The following is a 27,192-nucleotide window of genomic DNA, read 5'->3' as shown; positions in this document are numbered from 1 at the left end:
GATGGAGCTGGTGTCCTGGGGGTTATCACAATGAGCCACTTTCACAGATCGCGTCGCCCCTGCTGTCCAGCCCACTTTCCTCCCTTCCCTGACCATCCCATAACAGGGTGGGGCAGTAAGTTCACTCCCAAACCCCTGCACAACAGTGACTGGCTTTCTGGGGTAGAGGAAATATTTTGTCAAAATGTCCCCTCCCTGTCTTCCTGGTGAAACTGTTTAGTTGAAAAACACACAAAAGTCTAATCATTTTGAAGAATGCTGGAGCCCCACGGGCCCCGTCTGCTGCCCCCAGGGAGCTCCTGCTGCCCTGCCTGATACAGCCCTGTCCAGCTTTTGCTGGGCACCCGCAGCCCCAGGAGAGCAGAATTCTCGTGGAGCAGCGCCCTCCACCTGGAAGCGTGTGACCAACTTGTGGCAGCGCTGAGGCCCTGTAGGCTGCCGTTGAGGGCTGGGGGGTCTGCAGCCCTAAGCAGGCTCTGCCTCGGTGCCCCTCCAGGAGCAGTTGCTGGACTGGAAAGCCTTCACTGAGGCGGAGGCAGAGGCCCTGGTGAACCCATCCTTCTTCCAGATGGTGGGAGTGGTCCAGAGCAAGGTGGAGGAGGAGCTGGAGCTCTTGGACGTGCGTGGTGGGGGGACCTGCGCAACTGGGAGCGGGGCAGGAGGGGTTGCCCTGGGGCACTGGGCTGTAAGGAGAGTGATGTCAGGGGGCCTTCAACTTACATGTCCCTATGTGTCCACTCGCCCTTGCCAGCCCCTCTCAGAGCAGTCCCCCTGTGCTGGCTGCTCCAGGCTCATCCCCCTGACTCCTCCCAGCCTCAGCTGACACCCATGCTATGCATAACTCCAGGTAGATGCTCTAGGCAGTGAGCACTCCACCAGTGTTGCGCAAATCAGCACAGAGCAATGCAGAAACCAATGGATGTGGCTGTCTTCCAATAATTTTATTGATGGATACTGAAATTCGAATTTCACATAATTTTCACATCATTAAATATCTTTTTAAAATTCTTTTCAACCATTTAAAACTGGAAGACCTGTGCTTAGCTCACAAGGCTAAACAAAAACAGAGGGCCAAATGTAGCCCACAGGGTACAGTATGCTGACTCCTGACCCAGATGAGGGAATAGACACATTTTTTTTTTAAAAAAAAAAAGGTGGAGTGACATGTGAGGATTTAACAGCAGGTGTGGTGTTCGGCCCAGATGCTGTGAGTCAGGGAACTCTAAAGGGGAGAGAAGCCTAGGCCGAGATAGGTATGGCCCACTTGAGTGCCCAGGCTGCTTTCTGGGGTTGGTCCTCCTTTCCTCTAGGCCCAAACTCCATCTTCTCCCTGTCAATGACTTTAGTGGGACATAGAACAAGTTTAGAGATGAGACTTCAGGGTCAGCCAGAGCAAGGGCATGGCCTTGGGCAGAACAGATGATACCCCAAGGAGGGAGGGCCAGGAGCCCAGGTGTGGCCCAGAAGTCAACCTTGAGGGAAGGTGACCGGGCAGTGACATCAGTCCTTGAAGACGTGGGGCCCTGTCCTTGAGCACAGTCAGCCCTCAGGCCCCCTTCTCTGGTTTCTGCCACTGCAGAAATCCTTTGAGGCCCTGGCAAAGCAGACAGAATGGCAGAGCTCAGGCCTGTTCAGCTACGTCCAGGAGGCTGTGCAGCTGTGGGAGGCCCACTGGAGGAAGCTGTCAGTGCAGGAGCTGGAGCTCGACAAGAGGGTGGAGCAGCACCGACAGTCGCACAGCCTGGAGAAGGAGGTGCAGCCCCGGGGTCACCCTGAAGGGGTGAAGGGTGGGCCACACCAGCTTGCCAGCTGCCCAAGGCTCAGGGCCAGTGAACCCAGCCAGCACACAGATGCAAAAAAGAAGAACTTTGATCCATTACATTACACCACGAACAAAAGTTAACTCATAACAGATCCTAGAATGTAAAACCTTAAGCTATAAAACTTGTGCAGATGGGGAAATTGAGGCTCGCCTCAGTCATGGGACCGGATGGGAGTAGGAGAAATCTCCTTAAGCCAGGTCCCAGCAGTGTGAAGGGTTTCTGGAACCAAACATGTCTGTAAGAGAGTATGCTTGAGAGAGAGACAGACAGATTTGGGGTGTTCTGTATAGTTAAAATAAGGAGACAGTAAAGGTGTGATTTCATGAGTCACACAACTTATTGCCATACAAAGAGAAGGTTTTTCTTAGGTTCACAGAGCTTAAAGAAGGGGAGAATAACGTGAACAAATCTCACAGGAAATACACTCGATAGACGAGGTACATTAACCACACAGGCAGTGAGTGTCAAAATTATTGCTCAATTCAGATGGAATCAGGCCTCTGAGGCAAAAAAAGTCTAAATAAAACTTAAGATGTACATTTTACAAGTGATTCTCAGGAGAAACAGGCTTGACCAACAGGGCGGGGATCTGTGACTACATGTAAGGCCCCCCAAGGCTGGAGGGTGGCAGTGTTGGTGGGCGAGGCTTTAGAGTTCCTGGCATTCAGGGAAGTGGCTTACAGTGAAACCCACCACGGCCTAAGCTCTCAAAGTGTCTGTCAAACTCTTGGGTTACATGTATTTCGAAGTCCAATATTGAGGTCAGGAACTCACATATGGGACTGATAGGTGTGATATAACATTTCCAAGGTGGGGAGTAGCTCCAAGCTCTCACATATGGGGTCTGATATGACATCACACTCTCAAAGGCAGGGGATAATACACTCCAGCTTCTTACTACAGCAGAACAAATGTTATTCAGTAGCAAACTATGCAAGTGTTTGGAATCATTTAAAAGCCATATAGTGGGGAATGGAGCATCCAGCAGTCACCCTGCCTCCACAGGAGATCACCTGGTCCCCACCCCACCTGCCCTTGCACAGTCTAGGGGCTGGAGGGATGACTGTGACTGGTGAGAAGGGGAGCAAGGAGCAGGTGCCATGGGAAGGTGTTGCGTGGGCCTGACCCGGCAGGTGGGTGTGATGGAAGCATCCCCAATTAGTCCTATATGAACTGGGTCCGCAGGCCTGTAAAGTGGGCAGGGAAGAACATCCAAGACATGGAGAGGAGCCCGGAGGTCTGAAGCGGAGAGAGTGAGGGTGGCGGCAGATTCTGTGCCACTTTTGTAGAAAAGGAGGTCCTGTGCCTGCCCCGGGTGCCTAAACCTCAGTTCCAGTGGCAGGGTCTCTGCATGTCACTTACGCTCTGCGAGCTCTGGGCACTCATGTCTGCTTCCTCTTTTGGGGGTATGGCTGCCAGGCCCAGGAGGCTCAACTCGATAAGCTCTTGGACAAACTGAGGCAGCAAAGCCATGAAGAGAAGTTGACGTTATACCTGGAAAAAGCCAAAGATTTTCTGAAGAACATGAAATGCAGGTAGGCTGACCAGACCCCTCAAAGACAGGAGGGGATGGCCTGCAATTATGTTCAAGGTCACAGGCAGCATAGAAGCCCAGGGGTGTGCCCAGCAAGCTTAAGATGAAACTTGTGCTTCTAACTTTGCTGAACGCTGTGGTTTTTTGCAGCTTTGCTCTCAGCCAACACAGAAGCTTCCTGTGAGAATTACAAAAAGTTTGTCGAGATCAAGAACATGGGTCCTTTTTTTTTGAAATTTAAACATACATGCTCTTTGTTAAAGGAAACAAAAGTCAGCCACTGCAAACATATAGATTTCCCCCTCATTCCTGTCCAAATATTCTTTTTTATGAACATATATATTTATGGATATGGCTATAAATGAGGAGTCTTCAAAAAGTTTATGGAAAGATTTGTATTATCTTTTAATCCTATTTTCCCCCAAGCTTTTTGAACTACCCTCATACACATACACAGTGTTTTTAAAATAAAGATTGGATTATGTTACACAAATTGTTCTATATAGATATATTTCAGTTTTTAAATGACTGTGTAGAATTCATTAATATAGATACTTCATAATGATTTCACCATCCCCCAATTGATTAGCTTTTTTGATTGGTTCTAATTTCTCTGGGAACTTCCTTGTATCTTTATGCCTTTGTACCACTAGTTCTGTAAAGACCATTCATACAAATGGGATTGTACTACCAACTGATTGAAGTACTTGGGCTGAGAAGTATAGCTTGGAGCAAGTGAATAACTCCCTGAGCCTTGGTCTTCTTATTTGAGAAACATATGAAAGTCTGGCCTTGGCATGTTTGAAGATTGATGGGATAATGTAGGCACGTTTCAAGGACAGGATTAGGACAGTAGACAGGAAAAGGGAGTTCACATTACAACAAAGAGAAAACTCTCGTGTGTGTTTTCCCAATTTTCTACAAAGAGTATGTATTCCTTGTATGATTAGAAAAATAGTAAAACTGGGCTGACCAGTTAGCTCAGTTGCTTAGAGTGTGGTGCTGATAAAACCAAGGCTCAGGGTTCAATCCCTCTACCCGCCAGCTGCCACAAAAAAGAAAAATAGCAAGACAGACCAAGGGCAGTTACTATTAAAGGAACATCAACACAGTAGCTCTGTGCAGAGATCTCTATGCAGAGATTGCTTGCCAGATTCTGGCCCACCTCCTTGCGGTCAGGGGCATGGCTTCTGCCTGGGGTCTCACACTCAGCTGAGCCCCCCTTAAACAGTGGTCTCACCCACCTGCCTCCCAGGTATGAATGTTTTCACACTCTCCTGAAAAAGGAAGTGATGGAATACCCAGAGATCATACTGAAAGAACTCAACTCCTACAGCTTCACCCTCAGCCAACACTTCTTCGTCCGGGAAATCTTTGAACAGGTATGGAGAAGGGTACGATACACCCAGTCACTCACGAACAAGCAAAGGGGAGAAGATGCCTTCTTGTTCTGATCTGCCTAGACTTTGAAAGCCATCCCTCACCCTGCAGAATTCAAATCTGTGTTAGGGCATCAGGGAGAAAGAAGCCAAAAATGTCTCTAAAGAGACTATCTCTTTCGCAGTTTAAAAGAAGTTGAAGGGCTTAGAATTCAGGGCTTGAGACTTGAATGGACTTAAAATGAAAAGGCTCTTTATACAACACTTTGAATTCCACTCATTGTACCCACCATTGCCATATAATTTCGTAAAATATAGTTCTGACCTACTCGCTGTCCTGCTCAAAATTCCCTCACTAACTCTGCAGCCCCCACCAAATCCAACTCACAGCCCCTAGACAACCACAGAGGCCCCCTTCGCTCTAGTTCCCACCTCGACTCCCTCTGGTTCTGCAGACTCATTCTTCTTCCTGCCCTGCCCCCTGTCTGCCTGTCCTTCCTCATCCTGCTCCCTCTGCTAGATCCTTCTGTCTCCACAGGTCCCCAACCCCCATACTTCCAGTCCACTACCAGAGAGGCAAGATCCCACCCACTCAGCCTGACCCCTCATCCCACCTTCCTCACCCCCTGCCACCTCTCTGGTCTCTGAACTTACTTGTATATGGTTGCTGTCAAATGCAGGAGTTCAGAGACCCCAACTAGAATGTGTTTCCTGAAGGACAAGTATGCCTTATTAATTCTTATTCAACTTCGAGTGCCCTTAGCACAGAGTCTTGTGCATAATTTAGACATAATAAATGATCACTGGGAGAATGCATGGATACCTGGAATGCCATGGTTTGAACTAAGCCCACACATCCAGCCAGAGTCTTGCCTGGCCAGAGTAAAAATGCTTGTGGTTGGCACCCAAACTGGCCAAGAATTTTCCACGTAACGTGATACCCAACTCCTCCCCAGAGAATCTCTCCCCTCGGAATGGATCCCTGTTCACTTGCTAATAAATGTTCCCTATGACACCTGGGTTGTAGAAGGGTGAGCTCATTGTCTGCCCTTTGAGATCATTTTGGTCACCTGGGTTAAAGGTATGGTCACTATTATGATCCCCACTTCACAGGGGAGGACAACAGGGCTTAGGGGACTTGCCCAAGGTCACTCAGCTTGTTAGGAGGATTCAAATCTAAACCTACAAATTCCACAGTAATACTTACGACTTCACCCAGAGCCTGTGAATCCGGGGATTTGTAAGATTAAGGAGGGGGCTTGCAGGATCATGTCAATCATTCTGTCTGTTTCCATCCAGCACCCAGTGTAACAGATTCCTGCCCCCATGTTTACATCCCTCAGTTTATATTTTTCTTGCCCTTTGCTCCAGATCACTACTGAAAATGTGTCAGAAGGAGCTTTTATTCCATTACTGCCCATTGTGTGCTGTAAGGGTTTGCTAGTCTGCTTGGATTTAAGGAAAACTGGTTCCCTGGATTAGGAACACCCTGATTGCCCAGTGAACTAGGTTGGTCAAAGCTTGCATCAGATATTGAAGAGGAGGGGTGGGTCCTCCTATTTAAAGGAAAGATGATTTTAGAAGCATCACTCTGGAGAAAGGCGGTGCTGGTCCTTCAGTGACTCATGTTTTTTCCTAGCAGAACCTGACTGGGGAAGTCATTTTCAAACTCAGGCAACCAGGTAACATTTTACAATTCAGGTCTGATTCTCCCTGACTTCACTCTTGTGTTTGTGGGTCGGGGAGGCCCAATTCAGGCAACACTGGTAACTTGTCTCTCCTTGTGCTTTGGTGCTGCACCAACAGAAGCACATGAAAAGCACTTTCAGCGGAGAATGAGAAAACTGAGGAAGACACAGAAGGCTGAAATGGAAATGACCAAAGGTGAGGAAAGCGTAAGTCAAGGGACAAGCTCCACCAGGCCAGCAGAAGAGATGGAAGAAGAAAACGATGCAGCAATGGGGTCCTCCACCACCGAAGAGGAGCTGAGCTGGAAGAAAAGATCCACGCACAGTGACAGGACGGATGAGTCCAGAGGGGGCTCTGTTCAAGGATCAGAAGAAATGCGAGTTGAAAGGAGCTTCTCAAAGCCATCCCCAAACCAGGAAAGTGAGATGGCTCAAGAGGAGGAGGAGGAGGAGGAGAAGCAGGAGGAGACCTCGGAGGACGGGAATGAAGAGGAGGAAGATGAGGGGGCGAATGAAGCCCAGGACAGTTTCTCTGCGGATGAGGTAGACCAGCAACTGATCCATTCTTGGGTGGGGAGAAAGTCTGTTGTGTTCATTCTGTGGGTGTCCCTCATATAGCCTTGGGTCCCCAGTGGCTCAGGCTCCATAGAGGTGCATATAAAGAATTACAAACTATTCATAACTTTTTAATTTTGTCAACAGGGATCCAATTGTGCACTAAATGCTTCTTAAAATTCACCTTCTTCTTAAGTCCTGCAACCCACTCTGGAGTCACCCTTCTACTATGTGGCTTTCCTTATCCCTCCCTGGCCCTCACTCTCTCTCACATTCTCTTCACTGTATAGACCAACTCAGCCTCTCCTGCTTCGCTCCAGCCTGTTCATTTCTTCCTACTTCCTATTTTCTAGTTGTGTAACCAGAAGATCCATATCCAAGCTGGCAAACAGAGCTGTCCTTTGAGTGTGGGGACATGGCTCTCATATTAATAAGACTTGTCCTCAAAACACATTTAAACTCACAGAATAATCACCTGAATTCCATGATGATGGAATGGCGAAAGACTCATTTCCTACATTGCTGTGGATGAACTGGTGTATGAGACTTCTTTTTGAGTAGGGATCCCAAACTCAGATGCCCACAGGTGTGTAATAGAAAAGAGGGCTGGAGACCAAGTGTAAAAGAGTGACAAGTGGAGAAGACTGTGCTGTCATCACTTGGCCCAGCCAAATGCTATGTGGGGATGCATATTTTCTGATGCTTTAAGAGAAATCAAGCCCCCAGATTTTTATGTGGAATTTCCCAATTTTAAAAGCACTACTTGGGGGGGGGGGAAACACAATTATAGGTGAGATTTGGCTCACAGGCTTGCAGCCTTTGATGCCAAGTAACCTGTGGTTGGCATCTCTAAGATCATTTGATAATGTCAAGTCTGAAGTCTTGTTACCTGTGTAGGCTGGAGCCAAAGAAGAGAGTCTGGAGGAAATCTCCTATGAGGATATGGAGTACTTCACAACTTCCAGTGGAAACACTTACTTTGTCTTCCTATCTCTGGAAGAAGAAGAAGAAAAGAGTTGCAGGAGGACCCATTCCAACTTGGACCTGCTCATCAATGACACTTCCAGTGCCAAGTTCATAGAACAAGTGGTAGTTCCATCCAGACTCATTTTAGAAATTAAGAAACAGTGAGTAGAAAATCCTTCTATTCTTATTCTCTTGCTCCAAGTTTTATTAACAAGATGAAATATTGTAACAAAATTGGGCTAGTCTCAGCTGGAAAAATAAAACACGTAGATAACTGAGGGAGGGTAGAGTGAGAAACAATTAAAAATAGCAAATGTTCAGGAATTATTTGCAGTCACAAATATCCTCTGTGAGAGTGACCCTCTGTGCCCGTCCCAGGACACTCTGCTGGCCTGGGCCTAGTACATGAGAAACAGTGTTTTCCCTGACAGATGCTTTTGGTGTCTAGTTTCTGGCACATCTGTAATCTTAGGGTTTCTTTTCTTTTTTTAAAAATTCTATATATATAGACCATAGGTATGAATACATCATGTATGATATTTTGCTCTAATGGGACACATTCATGCAGAAAATATAGAACAACAAGGAAGAATAGAGAAATGATCCATAATCTTGCCGGTGAGAATTTACCTCCCCTAACTCCCAAGTTTCTGTGCCTTTGTGTTCGAGTTTGGACCAAACATGGAAATTTCCATTTGGTTTTGAATGACATTTCCATTGCCCTCCTGCCTCTACAATGTCATAGGTAGGACTAATCAGCTAGAGATCACCTGGTTAGTCTACCTCCCATATTTACACATGGGCAGGAGGCCAGAGATAGGCAGCAAAAGGAGTAAGGTCAGGTCTTTGGGCTCTTTCCCCTGCACCTCAGCCTTATCTGAAAATGTGTCTTGCCTCAAACATCATCCTTCTCCTCCCTCTACTACCGGCCACCATCCATTCTCTCGATAGCCCATAGGACAAAGATCAAGAAGGACCATCACAAGAGCTATTATATATTGAGAGTATGTAATCCCCTCAATAACTGTGAGAGAGGTATCATAATTAACTCCATTTTACAGATGAAGAAACTGAAGCTCAGAGAGCTAGTTATCTGGCTAAGATCTCCAAGATAGGAAGAAGTTACATCCAAGATATGAATCGTGACGCTGTAATCCAGAGTCTTGCACCAGCAAATATGCCATCTAGATTTGTGACTAACCAGAAAAAAAGTTGTGTCTGACTAATTGAATTTGCATATTGAAAGATAACATACATACCCAAAAGTATGGAAACCATAAGTGTATAGGTCAATGCATTATCCAAAGGGAATACGTATGGTACCTAGAACCCCCAAGAAATAGGAGCCACCTCATGCACCCATCCCCAAGTCACTGCCCTCTCTTCCCCAAGGATAATAAATATTCTGAGTTCATTTTCCCTGTGTTTGAACTTTATTTTATGAAATCATACAGAACTCACTCTTTTATGTCAGACTTCTTCAATTATATTTGTAAAATTTATGTACTTAACTGTGACTGTAGTTCACTTTTTATTTCTGTATGGTATTCCATGATAAAAAATATAATCCATTTTATTTATTTATTTTATTACTGATGCACATTTGGGTCTTTTCCAATTTGAAGATATACCAATAGTGCTGCTCTGAACATGCTTGTGTACATTTTTTGGTGAACATATGTATATACATTTCTGTCACATATATAACTAAGAGTGGAACTGTTGAGTCATAGAGTATATGCATGTCCATTTTTAGGAGATATGGCCAAAGATACTAACAAGGAGTTTTCCAAAGTGGTTTTAATAGTTTAACGGGGTATGAGAGTTCTGGTTGCTCCATCTCCCCCACAGTTGATATTGTCAGTGATTTTTATGTCAGCCATTCTGGTGTAATTGTAGTGGTGTCTCATTGTGGTTTTAATTTGCATTGTTCTGATGAATAATGATGTTGTGTACCTTTTCATATACTTGTTGGCTATTTGGTAATTTTTTTGTGAAATACCTGGTGAAATCTTTTGCCTATTTTTTTCTAGTGGATTGTCTGTCTTTTTCTTATTAATTTATGGGAGTTAGTTATTGTAATAGTCCATTTCTGTTGCTTATTACAAAATACATGGAACTAGGTGATTTATAAGAAAATGTAATTTGTTGCTTACAGTTTCGGAGCTGGGAAGTCCAGAGTGCAGGGAACACATCTGGTGAGGGTCTTGGTGATGGCAACAGTAACCCAGGGCTCTCACATGGCAGAAAATGGCAGAGCAGAGAGAGACTAACCTCTCACGTGCTCTTCTTTTAAAGTCCTCAGACCCACGCCCACACCCACCATTATTAATCCATTCACTACGGCATGGTCCTACAGTCCAATCACCTCTTCAAGGCCCCCCCTTTCAATTACCATAACAAGATTTCCCACCCTCAACAGTTACAGTGGAGATTTAAGCTTTAATGAGGTTGGGGGGCATCCAATCTACAGCAGTTACATATCCTCTTTGAAGCTTTTATCAGATAAATATATAGCAAGTGTTTATCCCCTTTCTGTCTTGTCTTTTTTACTCTCTTTGAAGGTATCTTTCAATGAACACAAGTTCTTAGTTTTAATAAGGTCTAATTTATCAGTGTTTTCATCAGGATTAGTTTACTTTGTGTCCTATTTAAGAAATTTTTGCCTGCCCCAAGGCCGTGAAACTATCCTTCAATGTTATACATGAGAAATATTATTGTTTTAAACTTCCATATTTAAATCTAAAATCCACCTGAAATTATTTTGTTTACGGTGTGAGAGAGGAGTCAAGATTCATTTTTTTCCCCATAGGGAAAACCAAGTGACCCCGGGCCATTTACTGAGAAAACTGTCCTCTCCCTCACTGCTCTGCCATATCTCTTTCCTATTTTGCTGTGTATTTATCCTTGCACAACTGCATCACACTACTTGATTGCAATAGACTTACACTAAGAGTTAATATCTGGTAGTGTAAGTCCTCCACCTTTGTTCTTCTCCAAGATTGTCTTCTCTATTCTCTGCCCTTCGTATTTCTACACGAAATTTGAAATCAGCCTGTCAGTTTCCGTAAGAAGACATCTGCTGAGATCTTTTTTTTCTTGTTATCACATTGAACCTATAGATCATTTCTGGGAGAACAATAAATAAAGCTCCTTGAAATTGATTTAAAATATATATATAAACAGCTCCTAGAAAATGATTTTTAAAAAGGAACAGCTACACAATAGAGAAACAGGCAAAACACATTAATAAACAATACACAGAAAAATTAATTAAATTGTCTTAAACACATGAAAATATGCTCCGTCTCAGTCACAATAGGACAAATTTATCAAATTCAAAAGTTTGACAAAATGAGGGTACTTTAAAAAATTCATGGAAAAGTAGAATTAAAAGATAAAATGAATCTTTCCATGAACTTTTAAAAGTACCCTCGTACATTCTGAGGCTGTGGAGACACAGGAACTATGATTTATTGCTGATGGGAATACAAGTTGCCTTCCAGTGGAAACAGTTTGGCCATTTCTACCAGAATCTCAAGTGTATTTTAACCTTTGATTTAGCAATTCCAGTTCAGGGTATTTATCCTGTAGAAAAACCTCTACACTTGACATACGAGGGGTCTTCAAAAAGTTCACGGAAAGGTATGTATTATCTTTTAATCGTGTGTTTCACCAACTTTTTGAGGTATCCTTGTACGTACAAGGTTGTTCATTGCAGTCTTCTGTGTAAGATCAAAGGGTTGGAAACCACCCAGTGTCCTCCGGCAGTGGTCTGTTTAAGTGAACAATGGTCCATCCATGCAATGAAATACAATGTAGTTGGGAAATAAAGTGAGAATGAAGAAGTGAAAGTGGGAAGCACTTTGGGTCTTGATATGGAAAGATCTCTCCCTGGTCATGATGGCTGGCAGGGCTGACCCTCCCTGGTCTCTCCCTCAGAATTCGAGCTGGCTTCTTCGAGCACCTTGAAAAGTGGTTTGACCAATGTGCCCTCAATGCCCGGTTCTTTGTGGCCACCAAGATTGATGAACTGAATTCAGAACTGGAGCTGTATCTGCACCTGCACCAGCCAAGAGCACAGCACATTGAAAAGGACATCCATGACGTCAGGGCAGGTAGAGACCCTGGCCGAGAAGGCCCACCCTGTCCAACAGTATCTGCTCCCCATGGATGGCTCCACATTCATTAGCTGCCCTAGTTTGTACCATGCAACATTTAACATATTATTATCACACTGTGGAAGATATGCAGGAGGGTTCACTCCTCCCAGGCTTGTAGAGAATGGTAGTAGTCAGAATCCTCATTCGAGGGCCGGCCCGTGGCTCACTCGGTAGAGTGCGGTGCTGATAACACCAAGGCCACGGGTTCGGATCCTATATAGGGATGGCCGGTTTGCTCACTGGCTGAGCATGGTGCTGACAACACCAAGCCAAGGGTTGAGATCCCCTTACCGGCCATCTTTTTTTTAAAAAAAAAAAAAAAGAATCCTCATTCGAGATTTTTTTTTTTTCATTTCCGTTTTTTTTTAAAGATGTGTTAGATGTTGAAATAAAGAGTTTTGTCCTGTGTTAGCTCTTGGATCCCAGATCTGCTTACATACCTGTCAGATACACACCTGCACAGTGGATGCTCTAAGAGGCAAGCCTGTAGCTGTGGGGTCAAATATCTGAGCCTCAACTTCTCTGGCTGTATAACTCTGGGCAGGTTACTTGACTTCTCTGACCCCTTTGTCACCTGCAGAAGGGGGCATTGGGAGTGGCAATTACCCCTCCTAAAATGCTATAATGAAGAATTATGAGCACCTGGTACAAGACACAGCCTCTAAAAGCTGTAGCCATTATTTCTGCCTTGCCATTTATCATACTTAAAAAGAGATGCCATTTCTCTTTTAGGCAGAGAGCCCCATTAAGGGCGGGGGGGGCATACTTTTAGTAGGACCCTTTGAGGACCCCTGTTGGTTTTTTACACAAATCATACTCCTAGACTCACTAGAGCCCTTTAGAGCCAGCCGAGAGCCCCACATGATCCCATCCAAACTCCCTCTGCCTGGAGCAGTGAAGGAGTTGCACAGGCTGACAACCGGCCTTGAACCCAATGCTCGAGGCCTCGGGCAACTCGCCTAACATTTGGAACCTCACCGTCCTCATCTGGAAAATATGGGCACTAAATGTGCTGAGGAATAAAAGAAACTCTACATGTATTGAGTACAAGCTCTCTGAAGGTTGGTCCCTTTCCCTTCCAAGGCTCCCTGGCCCAGTGTACAGTGTGGAAACTGAGGCCAGAGAAATGAAGTCCCAGTGTCACACCAGTCATTTTTGGCAGAGCTGGCACCACAGCACTTCCACCACTCCAGACAATAGGGGGTTTGGCGGGGGGATCTGGGGGCCCTCTGGTAGCTCTAAAGGCCTATGATGGGGCTCTGGAATCCCAACCTTTGTTCTTTTTACTCCACCTTGGAGGCCAGTAGAATTCAGGCTCATTGGACACAAGTGTCCACCGATGTAAAGGAACAAACCCAGACTGCCTGGCTTTGTGCATGTTGTCCCCCCAGACTCTCTCACCTAGATCTCAGCCCTCCCCAGCACCCTTCTCCCACCCCTCTGCTCCCTGGCTGCTCCCCAGGACTCTCCATCTCCCTGGTTTTGTTCCCTCTGCCATAGGCAGATGTCTCCACCAGCAGGGAGCTCCCTGCTCACAATGGAGCTCAGCCTCCTCTCCAGTCAGAGACCTGGGGCAGGCTCAGATTGGCCTTTCTGAGGTCAGAGCCCATTCCCAGCCCAAGCCCGGAAAGAGACCTTGACTGGAGTGGTCCCCCGTGCTGCAGCTGGCCAGCAGGGGCAGCGGGTGGGCATTGTTCCAGGAAAGGAATGTGCTGAGGTGAGTCAGGTCCCAGAGACCCCCAGCTCTCCTCATCCTTTCTCAGCCGAGCTCTTGCTTCATCAAGAGCAGCTGGACAGCCACTGTGCCGGGATGACCGAGATACTAAACAAGGAGAGGCTGATGTTCAGCCAGTTCCAAGAAGAGCAAAACACCAGGAGTAAAAATTTCCACCGCAAGATTCACGACATGGAGCATATCTTCTTGAACGCCACAAAGAGCCAAAAGTAAGGGGCCCTGGGAGTCTCCATCCTAGCCATGTGGCTCTATAATCCCGGCCAGGCTGTGTGTTGAAAGGAGCTGTCAGTCTCTTCCTGGAGACAAAGGTGGAGAAGGCACCAAAGGAAACTTCTTTTGAGTTAACCTCTTTATGAGTCAAAGAGTCAAACTTTGTGAAACATCTGGTTGAGGAGGGAGAAGTGAGTATCCAGAAAGAGAAAAGGGTGCACATAGTCAGCATGCAAGGGTACAAATGACATGCCTGGAAATGTCAATATGGGGAAAGACCTCTTCCTCTCAGGGGAAATCAAGAAGGGCGGCGGCATTTGGACATGAACCCAGAGGAGCCCTGGCCTGAGATGGAGGAAGGCGAGAGGGGGACAAGTTCCCCAATCAGAGGAAGCGCACTGGCCCAAGCTCCAGGTAGGGGTGTGCTCCAGACAGAGCAGGGGGCCCCAGGGATGCCCTTCAGGGATGTGAGATGGAGGCCTCAGACAGGTCATGGAGAGGAGCCTGGCAGGTGTCTGTGCAGCCCTCAGGCACACAAGGGCAGCTGGCTTGGGTGGACTTGGTTGTAAAGAGGAAACTTGCAGGGCACTCTTGAGAGAGCACAGGACACAGGAGCCATGTTGCCAGGGGTCAGACTGAGAGCCTGCTGGAGGGAGGACAAAGATACAGTAGGGACTGGGATTCTTTTACCAATTTGGTGGCAGGGGTCAGAGAGAGGAGAGAGATGTGCTCTGACCCAGCACATCCAGAGCGACACTCTGTGTCCTGCACACACTGGCATTTTAAACTTCCTTCTATTGCCCCCTTTGCTACCCAGAGAAGCTGTGCAGGGGTTGTTCTGGTGGTCCCAGAACTCACAGAGTGTAGACCTCAAGCAGCCTCCCAGGATGTCCTCCCATGCTCTAGTCACCACCCTCTCATGTCCTCCAGGCTGGTCACCCATCACCACCTGCTCCTCCTGTGTCCCCCAGGCTGGTCACTCATCACCACCTGCCTCTCTCATGTCCCCAGGCTGGTACCCATCACCATCCTGACCCTCTTGTGTCCCCCACAGGCTGTTCATTCTCAGCAGTACACTGCACCGGGAACTGCTTAGCTATGTCGATGTCATCCAGTTGTCCCTGCGCAGCTTCAGACAGTACTTGGAGGATAGTCTTGGCAAACTCCACTACACCAACATTGAGTTCATCAAGCACTGCAGGTGGGGGCCAGTGACTGGGGCCTCTTTGGGCCACCAGGTTTCTCCACTGGTTGGTGGTCTTGTTTCCTGCTTAATTTTCCATTGTGGTAACATAAAAGTTCCCAGTTTTACTACTTTCAGTTGTGCAGTTCAGTGTCACTGAGTACATTCGAATTGTGCTGCCATCACCACCATTGATCTCCAGAACTTTCTCCTATTTACAAACTGAAACTCTACCAGGAAACTCTAACTCCCCATTTCTCCCTCCCCCAGCCCCAGGCAACCACCATTCTATTTTCTGTGTCTATGAATTCGACTATTCTAAGTACCCCATATCATTGGAATCACACGATATTTGTCCTTTTGAGTCTGGCTTATTTCATTTAGCATAATGTCTTCAAGGTTCATCTACATTGTATCATGTGTCAGAATTTTATTCCTTTTTAAGGCTGAGTAATATTCCATTGTATGTTCTCACACTTTGTTATCTATTCGTCTATTGATGAGCATTTGGGTTGTTTCCTCCTTTTGGCTATTTTAAATAATGGTTCCAGGAATATTGATGTACAAATACCTGTTGAAAGCCCTAATTTCAATTCTTTTGGATATATTTCCAGAAGTGAAACTGCTGGGTCATATGGTAATTCCATGTTTAATTTGTGGAGGAACGATTATACCCTTCTCCACAGCAGCTGCACCGTTTTACATTCCCACCAGCAATGCACAAGAGTTCCAATTTCTCTGCATCCTCACCAACACTTGTTATTTTCCGTTGCTTTGTTGATATTAGCCATTTCAATGGGTGTGAGGCGATATCATGCTGTGGCTTTGATTTGTATTTCCCTAATGGTTAATGACGTTGAGCATCTTTCCATGTGCTTATTGGTCATTCTTCGCCTTTATTTCCCCCTGCGATCTTAACTCACTCCTAAATGAAAACAATTCTGGATTTAGTCTGACATTCGTGACAGGCTATATGCATTTTTTTTAAAAAAGCTTATATTGCTTTAAAAATCACAAATCTTTTATATAGCATAATCAAACAGAAATATATAAAGTAAAAAGTGGAAGCCCTTCAAAAATATATTGTCTATATGCCAGTACTTATATATACATGAGCAAAAGATTGTTAGTTTTGAGCTGGCTGGTTAGCTCAGTTGGTTAGAGCGTGGTGTTATAACATCAAGATCAAAGGTTTAGATACCCATACCAGCCAGCCACCACTAAAAAAAAAAAAAAAAAAAATGTTGGTTTTGTACAGAAATGGAATCCTAGTACACATGCTAATCCACGGCTACTCCTCATCCCCAACAATCATGGTGATGTAGGGGCAAAAGGAACTTTCTTTCCACCTCTTGAAGATTCGATAATTTGAGTCCATAAAACAAAATGACCATAGGCAGATTAACAGGAGAAAAGGCATAAAAATGTGTTAACGTGCAGGTGCACAGGAGCCACAGAAGGTGTGAAACTCAAAGAAGGACCAGAGGATTGAAACTTAAATACCCCCTTCCTAGGAGAGAGGAAAGTGGGTGACGTAGGCAATTTTAGAGGAAGAGTAAATGATTTTTAGTGAAGATGAATGGGCTGGAAGAACAGACCATAATAGTCTGGGACAAAGTTCATCTGGGCTCTGAGTGTAGTGTCAATTCTAGCGTTCTTTCCCGCAGTATGCGTCAATTTCCTCCAGCTAATGAGAAATCTGGGGAAGGGATTCACAACACTTGAATATCTTCTGAGGATCTGGCTTTTAGGAATATATGGGACCTTCAGAGAAAGCTCTTTTCTGCATTTATTGGTCCCCGGATGATCTCAGTTTGAAGTCCAAAGTGGCATATTTTGGGGTATCATTTTCTGAGCCCCAACAGGAGGCATCTTTCATGTTGGTATCTGCAAGGTTTGCATTTGTTTTAAATATTATTGAAATTTTTTATTATATTGAAGTTTTTCTGATTAGCTAATTTTTTCAGATTGTCTTTCCTATTCATTGATTCACTTTGCCAATGTTTTTAATCTCCTGGTAAATCTATTCATTAAGTTTTTTTTTTTTTTTTTGCTTTTTTGTGACTGGTAAGGGGATTGTAACCCTTGGCTTGGTGTCGCCCACACTGCGCTCAGCCAGTGAGCACACCGGCCATCCCTATACAGGATCCGAACCTGCGGCCTCGGCGCTCCCAGCGCTGCACTCTCCCGAGTGAGCCACGGGTTTGGCCCTATTCATTAAGTTTTTAATTTTAATTATTATAGTTTCCATTTCTGGTTATATTTGATTCTTTTTCAAAACTGCCTGCTGTCTGCTTATACAAGTATTTTCAAGCTTATCTTTTCTTTCTTTTTTTATTTTAAATTTTTGTTATTAGCATATTCATTTATAAATAGTGATATTTCTTTCTGCCCTTTGCCTGACCTATCACTTCCCAAACTCCCTCCCTCCCTCCCCCGCATGTCTACGATCCTTAGGTTTGTTCTCTCCAGAAAGTTCAACGTATCGTTGTGGTCTTTTCTTTCTTTCTTTCCTTTATTCCTTCCTTTTCCCCTCCTTCCCTTCCTAACAGCCAGTTATGAGTGAGGACATGAGGTATTTCTGTTTCTTTGTCTGCCTTATTTCACTTAACATAATTTTCTCCAGACTCATCCATGTTGCTGCAGATGGCAGAATTTCATTCTTTTTTATGGCTGAGTAGTATAAACATCTTTAACTTAGTTATTTTATAGTCAATGTCTGATAATTCCAACATCTGAGGTATGGGGGGGGGGTGTTCTGTTTCTGTTCTCTGTTATTTTACAGGTTCTCATTCATGGTCTCTTGTTTCCTTGTGATTTTTTTTTTTTTTTTCACTCTGAGTCACTCATTTTCCTTAGGATTCTATCTGTGGCATTCTTTGAGGCCTGGACTTTACATTGCATTTTTCAGAGAGAATTCTTATTTATTTCTGCTGGGCAGCTGAGGGGCACTACCACCTAGGACCAATTAAAATTTTCTGCTTGAGGTTTTTTTTATTATAGAGACATGAATTCAGTTTGTAAGTATATATGAAGTCCAGTTTGTGGTTACGGATTCTCGGGGGAGATATCTCTCTGTCCTCCCTGCCCTCTGATCTAGACAGGCCAGTGTCCTGGTATCTGATGGCTTCATTTCTCACTCAATCTCATACTGAAAGTGTCATCCTCTGGGTCCAGCTCTGTGCTGTGCCCTCACCCTGTGCAGCTCTCAAGGCTGAAACTCAAAGTCTCCTAGGCAAGAGCCAGTTTTGGCAGCCAGCCACATTCCAAGGGACCTTATAGCTTCACTTCATCTGGGGACTCTGCAGAATTCTTACCTTTACGCAGCTCCAAGAAAACTATTTTTCCTTTGAATGTTATTCGTTTCAGTGGGGTCTGTCAGGGTATCTGATCTGAAAAGCTGACAAAAATAGAAATTCCACACCACCAGTTTTTAATCCCTGCTGCTGTACTTGAGCTTCCTGAATTCATTTTCCATCATCTTGTATTTTTAGCCTAAGTCCTAGATTAAGAGTGTGTGTTAACCGAAGTATTTGGGATGGGTGGGAACTTTCAAATCTGATTGGTGGCTTTTATTTCTCCCCAATTATTTTCAGACTGTTTTCGGAGGGAGGCAACTTTTCTCTTGCAGAAATTGACTCACTGTGCCATCGGCTGGAGAAGCAAGCTTCCCAGATAGAGTCTGTTGAAAGTTTAATAATGACCAATATGGAGAAGATGGAAAATGACTACCTGGACCAGGTGGGGAAGCTCAGCCCTGCCCTCCAGGCAAGCCCAGGCCAGTTACAGAATGTTGCCTCTAAAGGGAGACCCAAGCCCCGTATCCAACCATTAATTGGGCCTTCCGAAGTCGTAAGGTTCCAGATTAAGCCGTGCCCCCCCCCACCCTTTATTCTTTATCTTTCCCTACAGGCCAATGATGCCATCAATAAGTTTGAAAGTAAATTCCATAACCTGTCTGTGGACCTTATTTTCATAGAGAAAATCCAGCGGTTGCTGACAAATTTGCAAGTGAACATCAAGTGCCAGGTAGGACAGACTAGTTCTTCATCCAGTGGATGTTTATCTCACACACCTGCGAGCAGGCACTGTCCCGGGTGCTGGAGGCCAGTGTGGTCTCTGTCCCACAGGACTTGCTCTCCAGCAGAAGACAGAAATTAAATCATAATAGCTGCTACCACTCATTGAGTTATTGTGCACCATGCATCTCGCTAACCGATTTAACTTGATTAGCTATGCTAGTCCTCACAGGAACTCTATGAGGCAAGTACTGTTTTTAATCCCCATTTCAGAGATAAAGAAACGGAGGCACAGAGTAATTCAGTGACAGGCAGGAATACAGAGCTCTTAAATGGTGGAGCCAAAATGTAGAAACTCAAGTCTAACTGAAACCGGATTATGGCCTTGACCATGAACTGGCCATCTGTGCAACAAAAGGGGAAGAGGGCCGTGTGGGGTGTGTGGGGGCAGGAGGAGAGGATTTAACTTGGGCTGGGTAAGCGGGGCTTCCTGAAGCTTGAGGGAGCAGTAGGAGCCAGCCAGGCATGGGGTGGGGAGCAGAGTGTCCTGGAGAATTGATGGAAAAAATCCAGGGGGCTGGAGCCAAGAGGAGTGAGAGGGTGAGGGAGAGGGGTGGCGAGCTGAGGCTGGAGAGGCGCAGGCAGGTCAGCGGGGCCTTGGTCAGGTGGTGGGGACGAGGGAAGCATTTTGGCAGGGCCGTGTGCTCAGGGCCACTTTTGAGGAGAGCCCTCTGGCTGCTGGCTACAGAAAGGCTGGAGGTGTGGAGAGAGGAGTGTGGCAGGGGTGAGAGGATGAGGCGGAGAGAGTGGTGGCCTGGACATGTTCTGATTCCAGAGTTAAGTGGCAGTGGGATGGATGGGACTAGGGTTGCACTGGAAATGAAGGGACTGGGCCATTACATAGGTCAGGGCACCATTCAGGGAACAGCATTAGAGGACCCACTGGGCTAGGACACGCAGAGCTGAGGAGAAGGGACCTGTCTCCTGGGAGTGGCAGATGTATTCCAATAACAGAAAGGCTTGCTGAGGTTCTGAGACAGAGACTCCCATCCCAGCCTCCTGCCCCTGTGGCCCCGGAAAGCATTTAATTCACTCACCTGTCAAATGGGAGTCCTAAAAGCAACTCATAAAGTTGGTCGTGGCACCAATAAATGAGCTAATGTGTGCTCAGCTCTTGACACAGCCTCTGGTGCATAGTGAATCCTCAATAAAGGCAGGCTTTGACAGAGGTCCCAGGAGACCTGGGGAGGGGGGCAGCTTCAGGGAGCAGAGCCCAGGGTTCCAGGGCACATCAGCCCACTCCTTGTTTAAGGAGTACATTTCTAATGGGCCTCCAGATGGTGCTGGCACAGATTCCTTTTCCTGAGCTGATATTTGGGGCCTGTTCACGGTGTACAGGTGTTGCATTTTTAAATGTATATCTCCTACGATAGGCAAAATACATTTCCATCATGGACAATATTGGAAATACAGAGTAAATACAGAAAGGAGATAATTCATAATTCTACCACATAGTCATAACCTCTGTTTAAGATCTGACTTATTTTTAAGCTTTTTTCTACACACGAAAAGATGAGGATATATCAAAATTGGCCTCTTGCCACTTATACAATTTTATAATCAGTATAAACTTTAAAGATTCTTCAAAAACAGTTTTGATGGCTTTCCTCTAATGGATATGTTGCTGTTTTTACTTAAGCATTCCTTTTTGGAGGAAAATTTGGTGGATTTCACTTCTCCTGACCCACAGTGCTATGAGAAGTGCATGTGTGCAGTATCTGACTGCATCCTTCAGTGTCTCCTGAGAGCTGGGATCTGGGTCTGAGCCAGGACGTTCTCAGGCCCTTCCTGCTTTCCAGGTGGATGTTACAGACCTGGCCCCACAACACCAGAGCAGAGGACTGTCCTTTTCCCAGCTCCCTCACCACACTCAGGGGTTCCAATTAAATTTATACCTTACCTATTTGATAGGGAAAAAATCTTTTTAATTTGTATTGATCTAGATTCTGGTCAAACTGTGCATTTTTTCCTGATTTCATTTTTTTCTGTGCTTAATCAATTTCTCAGATAATAAGTTTTGTCAAACATTTTCCTAATCACAATACGTATTCTAGAAACAAAATCTCAGAACTCTGGTTTTCTAGGTGACAAAATCCAATTTGCAAACAGATGGATTAAATTCTTCTCTGGCACAGCTTCAACGCAAAATAGAAGCTTGTCGCAACTCAAAGGGAGATAAAACAGTAAGTGCTCAGTATATTCTACGTGTCATGCTAGAATCATAAACTTGAAATAAACTTAACATCTGCATACAGGATTTCTCCAGCACAGGGAGGTCTCTGAGCCTTCCTACTTAACCCGTTTTACCCCATGGAATGAAGGAAGAAAGAGACGAAAAACCAGCCCGTCCCTAACCCCACCACCTCCCAGGCAAGCATGTGGAATGTAGCAAGGGAGCCCTGACCCCAGCTTCATCTGGCCTCACACCCCTGTAATGTCACCAGGCGTCCCTGGCGTGGGAGCACTCAGTCTGGATGAATGACAGCAGCAGAGCGCTGCCCGCTCAACAACCCTTTCCACTTGACTTTTCACTGGTTCCTTTTGATCACAGCACATAAACTGGTTTTCTATGTCTAAACTGTGAGAAGTCAGAATTGGAGCAAGTTTGGGAGGAGTGTGGTTCTGAGTGCCCGCCAGACCCTGACCTGTAGAGCAGGTTCCTGGAGTTCTCCATGCTTGGTTTTCTGCCACAAGCGCACATCTCTGTCCCCCATTCCACAGTGCCCTGGCCACACCGAGGAACCTTTCCTCAGCTGTTCATCCAGGCGTCCCCAGAGCCGGGCGCCTGCCTGAGGGTTCTTGTGGGGGAAGCTTCCTCCTCCCTGTTCTCTGCTTTTTCTCTTCTACTTCAGTGACACTGAGTTGCGGGTCTGTTGCTATGAGCACTGAGAGGACATTTATTTTTCTATCTTTGTTGCTTTTTCTTGTTTAGCAATGCAAGAGTCTTGAGAATAGTTCAAACATCCACAAAGCATAGAGTGCAGATTCAATGTCCTTCACACTATGCTCATTTTCTATAGAAACACTCTAAACCCTGTGATGTATATTAGTCACATGTGTCCACACACCCGCCAAGTTAACTCACACTGCAGTGCGGATGTGTGGAGGAAAGGTGGCTCCCGTGACTCACCTGGTCTCCTTGATGAGCCCACCCACTGGGGAGCAAGGGAAAACTAGATTAATCTGCTGTGACTCTTCAACAGGCCCTTTAGGGCAAGCTCTGCCTCTCCAGAGCAGAAACATTTAGTTTCTCACCTTTCCTCAGCTCCCAACCCCTGCTCTGTACTCTCTTTTCAGGGTTTTGGGTGGTGCCAGGGGCTTGCCCAGCCTCCTGGCTGGATGAGGAGAGTGTGAGCCTGGGTGGCAGGCGTTCCTGTGTTGATGGAGGAGACTGATTTGACAGTAGCGATGTAATGGAGATGGTAGTGATGCCTTTGGTCTGCGGTGAGGGTGAAGATCCTCGTGGTTGCATCCCTGCACACGTGGGTACTGCTCAAAGGGGCTGCTTGTTAGAATTTGCCATGGAGATGACCACATTGCCCTCCTTGGGCATCTGAGGGTGTGAGATGCACACCCTCACCACCTGGGCCAAATGTTAGATCTAGAGGAGATCCTAGGGAACATTCTGTGTCCCCATCTGTAAGACACTCAAGTAAGTTCAAGTTATTAGCCTGGAGTCGGACCCATAGAACTGGGAACAGAACTCCGATGCCCCCCTCAGTGAAGGATCTGCTGCCCCAGTGCAGCCGCCTAAGATCTGGCACAGCATTCCCCACCCCAGGGCCCTCCCTGTGAGTGAGGGGGCTCCATGGAACCAAGAGTGTCCTCCCCAGACCAGCCCCAGTTGCTGCAGTTTTGGAGGAATCCACCGGCTCTCCGGCAGGCTGCTTCCCCAGGGCTTTCGCTCTCTGTGTTCTCACTAGATGGGGACCACAGAAGACCTCCTTGGCATTGTCCGAACCTGGAAAGAAAAACTAAGCCAGAGGATTCAGTACCTCAACTGCAGGCTGGACATGGTGGCCGAGACTCAAGTGGTCTTTACTGTAAGGAACGGGATGGGGAGGTGGGGAAGGGTGGGTGAGCTGTTGTCTGGGCTCCCAGGAGACACACGGGGCTCAGCAGAGCCTGAGGGAAGAGGGGACTCCAGGCGTCTGCTGGACGCCAGGCTGGCAGGTCAGACCTCAATTCAAATCCCAAATGGGCCACTTCTCTGTATTGGTCTCTTAGAAGAGCCTTACCTCCTGGCTCCTCCTGCTCCCCTCTGTCAGCTCACCCCATCCACGGGCTCTCAGGCCAGCCTCACCTCCCAGCCTCTTCCTTCCCACCTGCACCCAGGAGCAGCCACCAGCGTCTCCCCATGGCATCCCTACCATGTCATCCAAGCCCCCCGTCTCTTGCCCACCTGACTGCCCATGTCCTCACATCCCCTCATGGTACATTCTCTGAGTCACAGTCAGACCAGATGTGAGAAAAAGCCATCTTACCACATCACTCCCCTGGACTTAGGGTGAAGTCCAAACTCTTTAATGGGACACACAGGCAGCCTCCGTGGTCTGTCCTCCACACCTTTTCTTCCCTCTCACCCCACTTAGATGCCACTTCCCCTAAGCCTTCTCTCACCCCCTGGGCTGGGTTGGGGTCTCCTGCTGCTGTAGCACCTCCCTTCCCCATGTGCCCACAGACCACATGGTGAGGCCTCCATTAGACGGCTGTGTGCAAACAGGCCGTGGCTGAGAGGAGACTCAGAACAGGGAACAGTCAACTAAGTGCTCCCTGGGGCAACAATCCCAGCTTTCTCTAAGGTCCTGCTGGTGGGGCAGTTGGCCACTCACTCAGCCTCGCACTCATTCAGCCCCTGGTCTATTCGGTCAGAAACACCACCTGGACATGTGAATGCTGCCCTGAGGGTCATAGAAGATGCTGAGACTTTTCCTTCACAGCACTGGTCTCAATTTTGACACAGCATTTATTTATATAAGTATGCCTTAAATGTCTGTCTCTTCTCTGAGCAGACTGTGAGCTCTCTGAGGGCAGCAGTCACGTGTGGCCTCTCCACCCCTGTGTCTCTAGCTGTCTCCTTGTCGAGAGCAGCACTCAGGAAACATTTTTGAAGGCATGAATGAATTAACGAATGAGGGGACAGCCCTCTAAGGAGTTATGACCATTGACATTTTATAGAAGAGAAAGCAGAGGCTCACAGAGGCGAGGCAGCTTGCCCCAGCCGCACCGCTTGGATGAGGTGGGGATGGACTGTCAACCCAGCCTGCTGCGTCCCGGCACCCGGGCTGGTCCCCACACTCAGCCTTTCTCTCTGGCCAGCAAGACAATGTTTTGACTGACATGGATGTAGAAAGTGACATCCTGGTAACTTCAGAAGCCCTTGAAGAAGAGGCCAAGACAGACGCAGTCACCCCTGAGTCCTTCGCCCAGCCGAGTCGCATGGGGAAACCCATGACGGAAGACCCAGCCGTGGAAGTGGTCAAGAGGATCCTGCAGTGAGTGCCTGGACCTTCAGGGACTGGCTTTGGGGTCTCCCATACTCAGATTTCCAGGTGAGCCCACGCCTGCCAGCCTGTGACCTCGGGCAAGGGGCTTCCCCTCTCAGAGCTTCAGTTACTCATCTGAAATGGGGCTCAGATAGGACTGACCCACATGGTGTTGAGGACTAACTGGACAGCTCAGGCTGTCCTCATGGTCAATGTGGAAATGTTCACATCCTTTCCTTTGCTTTCAGATTTTCCAGCACAAAATGGTCAGCCCAGCAGTGTGACAAAGATCAGTCCCAGACAGGTAGGGGCAAGCAGGTCTGAGGGTCTTGGGGCAACCGGTGGTGGGGAAGCTGGTGGCACTGTGTCCTCACCTCCTGTCCTCTGCTCTTGTCCTGGGCACCCGTCACCCAAGGCTTCAAGCGATATCGGTGCCGGGCAGAAAACTCTGTGAAGAAGGCCTTGCCCAGCGCCAGCGCCACTTCGGCAGGGAGGTAGGAATCTACCCTTCCCAGACCCCCAGCCTGTTGCCTCAAAGGCCAGAGACAACCCCGTTGGTTTCCCGGACTCTGTCCTCAGTGCCTACCACCTGTGCTCACAGCTCTGAGATGCCATGGGACCCAGTGAGTGGGTAGCTCTGAAGCGGCTTTAGTCAGCTTTGAGCTCATCCTGCTGAGGGACGTGGCTCATGCAGGCCTCCACCTGGAGAGTGTGTCTGCGAGTTCAGCGATTGTCCATGGTGATAGCAGGTGGATTCTAGCCTCGCTACCTCCCCCCACATGTGGTCATGGATAGAAAGAGGGACAGTTGGAGCCACAGAGCAGAGGGCCTTCCTGGGGTGATGTCATAGAGCTGCAGAGTACTCCTGGGCCTTGGGTGCCCTGGTCATGCACTCTGCCCACTAAGCCCTGTCAGGGTCATTAGGCTAAGGCTTTCACTGCACCCTCCTCACACAGATTTTATGGAAGGTGGATAATAGAAGCCACAGGGCTGAGCAGACCTTCTGGATCTTCCCTGGTTGATGTGGTTTAATTCCTGGTTTTGAGAAAGTGAGAGGAATCCCCACTTTGCCTTTACTGCCAGAAGGTCTTTTTGAACACGCATGCTCTCTGGAATGTGGAAAGAAACAATGGCCAACCAAGCGAGAAGAGCCAAGCCTACTGACTCGCAGCTGGCTGTAGCAGGGAATCAGCCACCATAAAGCATTTCAGCAGAGACTCAAGGGCAGGCAGAGGAGTGGGGGGCTTTGCACATCCTCCCCAGGTGGATCCTGATCAGAGGCTGTTGGCACGAGAAGCTGGAGGCAACCAACTAGAAGCGGGGCATCCTATGGGATTGGTTAGGGTGCATATTTGGTTTTCTCTGGTTTGTCCTAAGTTGAAAATGGGGACAAAAATTAGGAAAGCTGTCAGTTATTAATCAAGTCCTGGCTGTTTGGGGCCTATCATTACAGGAGATATCATTCAGCTTCCTGGACTGTTGCCAGAGATAACCATTGACTTGCTGCAAGTCTGGCTTATAGCAGGCTGGCTTCCTGGGCTATTTATTGTAGATAAGGAGGTTGGTCCCCTGGGCAGGTTGCTGCAGGTTGTGGGTCCAAGTTTTATTTTTTATATATATGTTCCAGCCATCATCTGTTCATATAATCACTCTCTCAGAAGTTATAAAATGAAGTTCATGTCACTAGAGTTGGCACATAAAAAAGAGGATGCCCAGCTAAATTGGAATTTCAGATCAACAACACCTAAATTTTTAGTACAAGTATATCCCAAATGTTGCATGGGACATACTTATACTAAAAATTACTGTTTGCTTATATGAAATTCAAGTTTAACTGGGCATGCTGTATTGTTACTTGCTAAATCTGGCAACATGGTTTTCTTTGGGTCCTCAGTACAGGGAAGCGAGGATGCCCTCTCTCAGTGGCCTTGGCCGGATTTTAGCAGTATAGGTTCCCCCATGAAAAGATTGTCTTCAGAACTGTTGAGGAGTCAGGAAGCATCTAAACGGGCTCAGACCCAGAAATGGAAGGCGGGTTGCCCCTTGGGCAGGCCCAGGCCCCCAGGGCCCCCAGCAACCCACCTCGTGTCTGTCCCTAGCCTCCAGAGCAGTGACCCACCTTTGTCCCACAGCATCACACGGCATTCCAAGCCGAACAAAATGGACAGAAAGTACCAGGTGCTCGGAGACAAACCTCCTTCTTTGGCCAAGTAAGTGACAATACCTTTCCCTTTAACTTGTTTCAGCCAAATCTGACTCAGCAGAGGGGCAACATAAGAAAGGAGATGGAGAGGCTGATAAAGCAGAGGAGGAGCAGGGGTAGGGAGGGGACGTTAAGGGGCAAGGTCAGTTTGCCTCAGCCCATTTCACTTAAATTTGTTGAGAGACATT

At 46.8% G+C, this 27,192-nt stretch overlaps 1 protein-coding gene across 1 annotated transcript in view; it reads left to right on the top strand.

The window, feature by feature from the left end:
- CCDC180 (coiled-coil domain containing 180) overlaps positions 1–27,192 on the top strand; it is a 56,603-nt gene that overhangs the window by 16,610 nt on the left and 12,801 nt on the right. The window contains 19 exon segments of the mRNA XM_063082615.1: positions 497–619; positions 1,580–1,753; positions 3,243–3,358; positions 4,613–4,739; positions 6,379–6,418; positions 6,543–6,967; positions 7,877–8,106; positions 11,888–12,063; positions 13,872–14,052; positions 15,108–15,254; positions 18,833–18,977; positions 19,149–19,265; positions 21,400–21,498; positions 23,239–23,358; positions 24,635–24,810; positions 25,050–25,152; positions 25,154–25,211; positions 25,214–25,295; positions 26,934–27,011. Coding sequence (XP_062938685.1) covers positions 497–619; positions 1,580–1,753; positions 3,243–3,358; positions 4,613–4,739; positions 6,379–6,418; positions 6,543–6,967; positions 7,877–8,106; positions 11,888–12,063; positions 13,872–14,052; positions 15,108–15,254; positions 18,833–18,977; positions 19,149–19,265; positions 21,400–21,498; positions 23,239–23,358; positions 24,635–24,810; positions 25,050–25,152; positions 25,154–25,211; positions 25,214–25,295; positions 26,934–27,011 — 2,717 coding nt within the window.

Source organism: Cynocephalus volans, chromosome 17 (assembly GCF_027409185.1).
Source record: "Cynocephalus volans isolate mCynVol1 chromosome 17, mCynVol1.pri, whole genome shotgun sequence".
NCBI classification, from domain to species: domain Eukaryota; kingdom Metazoa; phylum Chordata; class Mammalia; order Dermoptera; family Cynocephalidae; genus Cynocephalus; species Cynocephalus volans.
Note: the sequence above shows the minus strand (reverse complement) of the source record. Positions and strands in the feature narration are given on the sequence as shown.